This window comes from Haemaphysalis longicornis, unplaced genomic scaffold (assembly GCF_048455015.1).
Source record: "Haemaphysalis longicornis isolate Haplotype H1 unplaced genomic scaffold, Haemaphysalis longicornis Haplotype H1 scaffold_13, whole genome shotgun sequence".
Taxonomy (NCBI): domain Eukaryota; kingdom Metazoa; phylum Arthropoda; class Arachnida; order Ixodida; family Ixodidae; genus Haemaphysalis; species Haemaphysalis longicornis.
The window spans coordinates 16,533,066-16,537,328 of record NW_027526233.1 but is presented as its reverse complement, the minus strand read 5'-3'; the positions used below and the strand labels follow the sequence as shown (position 1 = coordinate 16,537,328).

At 45.1% G+C, this 4,263-nt stretch overlaps 1 protein-coding gene across 1 annotated transcript; it reads right to left on the bottom strand.

The window, feature by feature from the left end:
- Nucleotides 1–274: 274 nt before the first annotated feature.
- LOC144164005 (toll-like receptor 2 type-1) lies at nt 275–2,595 on the bottom strand. The gene has a single exon (XM_077694629.1). The coding sequence runs from the start codon at nt 2,592–2,594 to the stop codon at nt 306–308; it is 2,289 nt and encodes a 762-aa protein (XP_077550755.1). The 5' UTR covers nt 2,595; the 3' UTR covers nt 275–305.
- Nucleotides 2,596–4,263: the final 1,668 nt, after the last annotated feature.

Here is a 4,263-nt window from a genome sequence, read left to right as displayed (position 1 = left end):
GTGTTTCACGCGGTTCGTGTATTCCAGAACCGCGGGTCTGTAGAACGTAAAGGATTTGACAGTGAAATTCAAACGGGAGTGAAGTGAGATTGGTATTACTGAGAAGGCACTGCTAAATTGGTCTCATGCTTCGTATGCAAATGAACCAAACAAAATCAAGATATATGGGTCTGTAAAATAAACTGGGCGATAATGGTATGAAGGACACAAACAAGAATACATGGAAATTTTTAGACTCAAGAACAGAGACAAATTTGTATATTTGCCATCTCTTTATTGTTAACATCATTGCTTCTGTTAGAATTCTATCGCTGCAAAGCTGCTTGGAGCTGCAACCAGAAAAGGTTTTTGCGCCTCTCAGTTGCATTTGACGGGGGAACTTCTATGTAAGTTCTTGATTTTGTGAGAAACAGCAGCATGTTGCTCATATCATTTTCGCGGATTGGCTCCTTCTTGACGAAAACCAAACCCTCGTAACGATCACTGTCAGACAACCGGTGTTGAGCGAGTCGCAGTTCGAACATGCACCAGCGGCTGCGGCAGAATGCAGGGCTCAGCACGAAGAGGGAGACGCGACTCTGCGTTATAGCTCGGCATATATTCTCGGTGATCAGCATACCTGGTATGAAGTCTCTCTCGGCGACGCAAAGTCGGAACTTTAGGGGAGGCGATTCGAGCTTGTGCAGCAGAACTTCGTGAACCCAGTCCGAGTCAGAAGCATGGTAGGATACGAAAGCGTCCCATGCGTAATTCCCCGCGTTAACATGCCTCCTGTAGCCTTTGATGCCAACTTTAAGGCACAAAGATACATACATGAAGTACCAGCGGTATTTGTACGCGCCATAAACAAGCACGGCGGCAAACATAATGCAAAATATCCCCGGAACAGCGTATACGCGATAATAGTCCACAGGTCCGCACTCCTCCTCTCTCCATGCAACGCTCCGAACATGGTATCCCTGTTGTTCCTCTGGAACACTGCAGGCTACGCACTCCGCGCACTGCACTTGGTGATTGTCAAGAAAGTTGTGAAGGTTGTTGAGGTAGCAACTGTAGCAATCCCAGGGATTGAAGCTGAGGCTCACGTTCTGTATGCCGTTCAGGTCGCGAAACATTTCATTGTCCAACCTTGCTAGCTCATTATGGCTGAGATTCAACATTTTTAGTTCAGTCATCCGTGAAAAGATTGGCGGCGTCCACTTCTTTATCCTGTTGTGCGGGGCTAAAAGCACTTCAGGGGAACTGTTGAGAGGTTTGTCCACACGGAGTTGTTCGATGCTGTTGAAGGATACGTCAAGCACTCGCAAAGACACCAACGGAATGAGTATATTTGTGCCATCAAAGACCGTCAGGTGGTTGCGGCTCAGGTTCAACCGTAATAAACCTATCAGGCCTTCCAGCGTAGCTTCATGGAGTGCTGGTATTTTGTTTGCCCGCATTGAAAGAAACTGCAGTTTGTTCAGGCATATAAATGGGGAGCCTTGTAGAATCTTCAGGTTGCACCCGTCCATGTGTAGCTCAAGCAGATTCGGGAAACCACATAGGTCTCGATCACGTAACAGTGTCACGTTGCTGCCACTTGTGATTAATTGCACAGCACTGCTCTTTCTATTACTGCTGCCAGGCCAAAAGTTAAACTCCAGTCCAGGAGGAACATTTGTGTCAGACATGTTTAGACACGCCAGTGTTTTCAAAGAAAATATTGCTTCTGGTATACCGGGGAGCTTCGTGCTTGTCAGAGAAATTTTCTCAACAGAAGGAATGCAGTCAAACGCCTCCGGATGAACGGTCATGATAGGAGATTGCGAAAATTCAAGATGCTGAATACTCTTCATGTGAGGAATGTCGTCGAAGGAGATGTTGCGGAAATTACATCGGTAGAACCTAACATGCCTAATATATATGGATGCCAGAACCCTTAAAAGATGCGTGGGGACTTCGTTAATTATATCCATCATCGTAATAGCTGCATCGGCGGATACGTAGAAAATGTCCCAGGGCATGGTGGTATTTGCGAGAACGCTAACAAAATCCTTGTCCGGGAATAAGTAGTGGTACGGGTCAGAAAAGCTGTGAACGTTGAAAATGCCGCTTTGGTTGACCCGGTCGCTGTCACACATGGCGACAGCTACCGGCATGGGCATGCCGAATGTCACGTCAACTGTCATCTCGCGGATGAATATCTTCGCTTTTTCCAAAAAAAGCAGTGCTTTGTTAACTTCCGACATCCGGATGCGATCGTAGCTAGTAGTTAAATTGCCAGGGAGATCGTCCCATTTCTTCAATCGTAGCTGTCGGAGGTACAAGCAGACTGGGGCACAGCCCGGAGACACGGTGCGAAGGGTATCTTCTGAAACCAGTAGTTGCTCCATTGTCGTTATCGGGGCAGTCAGGGGTTCAGAGTCTTTATCCATCGTGACAAGAATGTGACAAAGAGCGTGAAGATGGCCATTTTCAAAGCTCAGGTTGCAGTTCTTAATTTCTCGGGGTACTGTCGTCAGGTTCGTGGTTTCCTCGCAGGGCAGATGGGCCGAGATTCCCTCGGTTGAGCATACCCAGGTCCACAAAAAGAACACATGCATCGTCCAACGCATGGCAGTCTGGAACAGTTAGGAATGCAGATATCAATATAAAAATAACTAAGGTTTCTGACGTCACGAGTACTGAATAAAATGAAAAAGGGGTGAGAATTCCTCCTCGTCAGATGTCGAACCACCGTTCCTTTCAAACGCAAAAAATAAAAAGGTGATTTCGTGTTTCATGAAGCTGATTTCCAATTTTACTAAGTTTAACTGAGATTCTGGTCATACGCGTTTGTTGAAAGCAGAGCCCTCTGTTTCTCTGGAGCTAAAATTTTCTTCAATATTTTAACCGCTACAATTTTGTTCAATATTTTAACCGGTAGCAAACAACCAAGCGTACCTGACCTGTTGAGACTTGCCGTTCGTTGCTACTCAACAGATTGTCCCAGTACTTGCATGTTCCGTAAGAACGAAGTCGTACATTAAACTCTAGTATTATTGGAGTATTGCACCTTGTTGTGAAGTCCCACACAGTAAAGTACCCGATTTTAAGCAAGATCAGTAAGATCAACAATCTCATATAAAATATTTAAGGCTCAAACAAAATCAATGCACCTTGATTTCGTTTTTAAACATGAATTATTTCTCCCATAAGGATAGTTCGGAGGGATTGAAATGACACCAACGCTACAGTGTCTTTTAAGTCAACCCACCTTTAAACGTCTGAGAAATTTACGAGCACCGTTCAAAACGTGAACCAACCATACTTGACTCTGTGCCTAAGAAACATTGTCTTTTGTTCAGCATGTATTATACAATATACAACTACAACCGCAAAAACTATATTTGATACAGAGATATCCCCGATGCGGGTATGTAGCTGATATGTTGTGAATAGGTACGAATGAAATCATGCTATACGCGCCCCGTAAACACGTACCGATACAGCTGTCAGAATATTTACACGGCGGATTTTCGCTACACCTGGGAAGGCTTTTTCTTACACGACTACATAGTTCAGGTGGCGTAACAAGAATGAGAAGTGCAATTTACTCACACCGTTGTACTGCACGACGATCGGCGACGAGGTATCCTGAGCAGCACCCCTCTGAGTTTTCTACCGCTATGAAGGCAAGAGTGGGCCCCATATCTCCTATTTTATAGCGCGGGGAGCTCGGAGAGGAAAAGGACATAAAAGAGGAAGTGACGAAATGTTCCTTGCCTGCGTGGTGGGTGATATGAGCGCTTCTACCCGTCAAAAATATTTTGTCTAGCCGTCAAAAATATTTTGTAAACGCTTTCCGCAAATTACAAGAAGCGCAGATCTGGTGTCACATTTGCCTATTTCCTGAATGGCTTATGCTGAAATGCCAAATCATTTGCAAATAATCAGAAGGCAAATATTCGGCTACACATTCGCCTTTTTTGGCGCAGCCCTAGTGCTGCGCAAGTTTTATCCCCTCTTTCCAGTGTTTTGTTATTGCTTGGCATCGCGATTCGCCTAGGAGATCTTCCGAACCTACAATTGCAAGTGGGGAATCCAGCACACGTTCTTGTTGGGCAAGTAAATGAAATTTCACCGACAAAAGCTGCAAACAATTACTCTAGTGTGGATAATGCTACCAGCAGCCGTGCGCCGAGCCAGAACGGCTTTCATGGCAAGATGATGAATATACGGGACATATCGGCATAGTGTATGGTTGACGATGACCATAATCTTACTACTTAACTACGAGCGCTG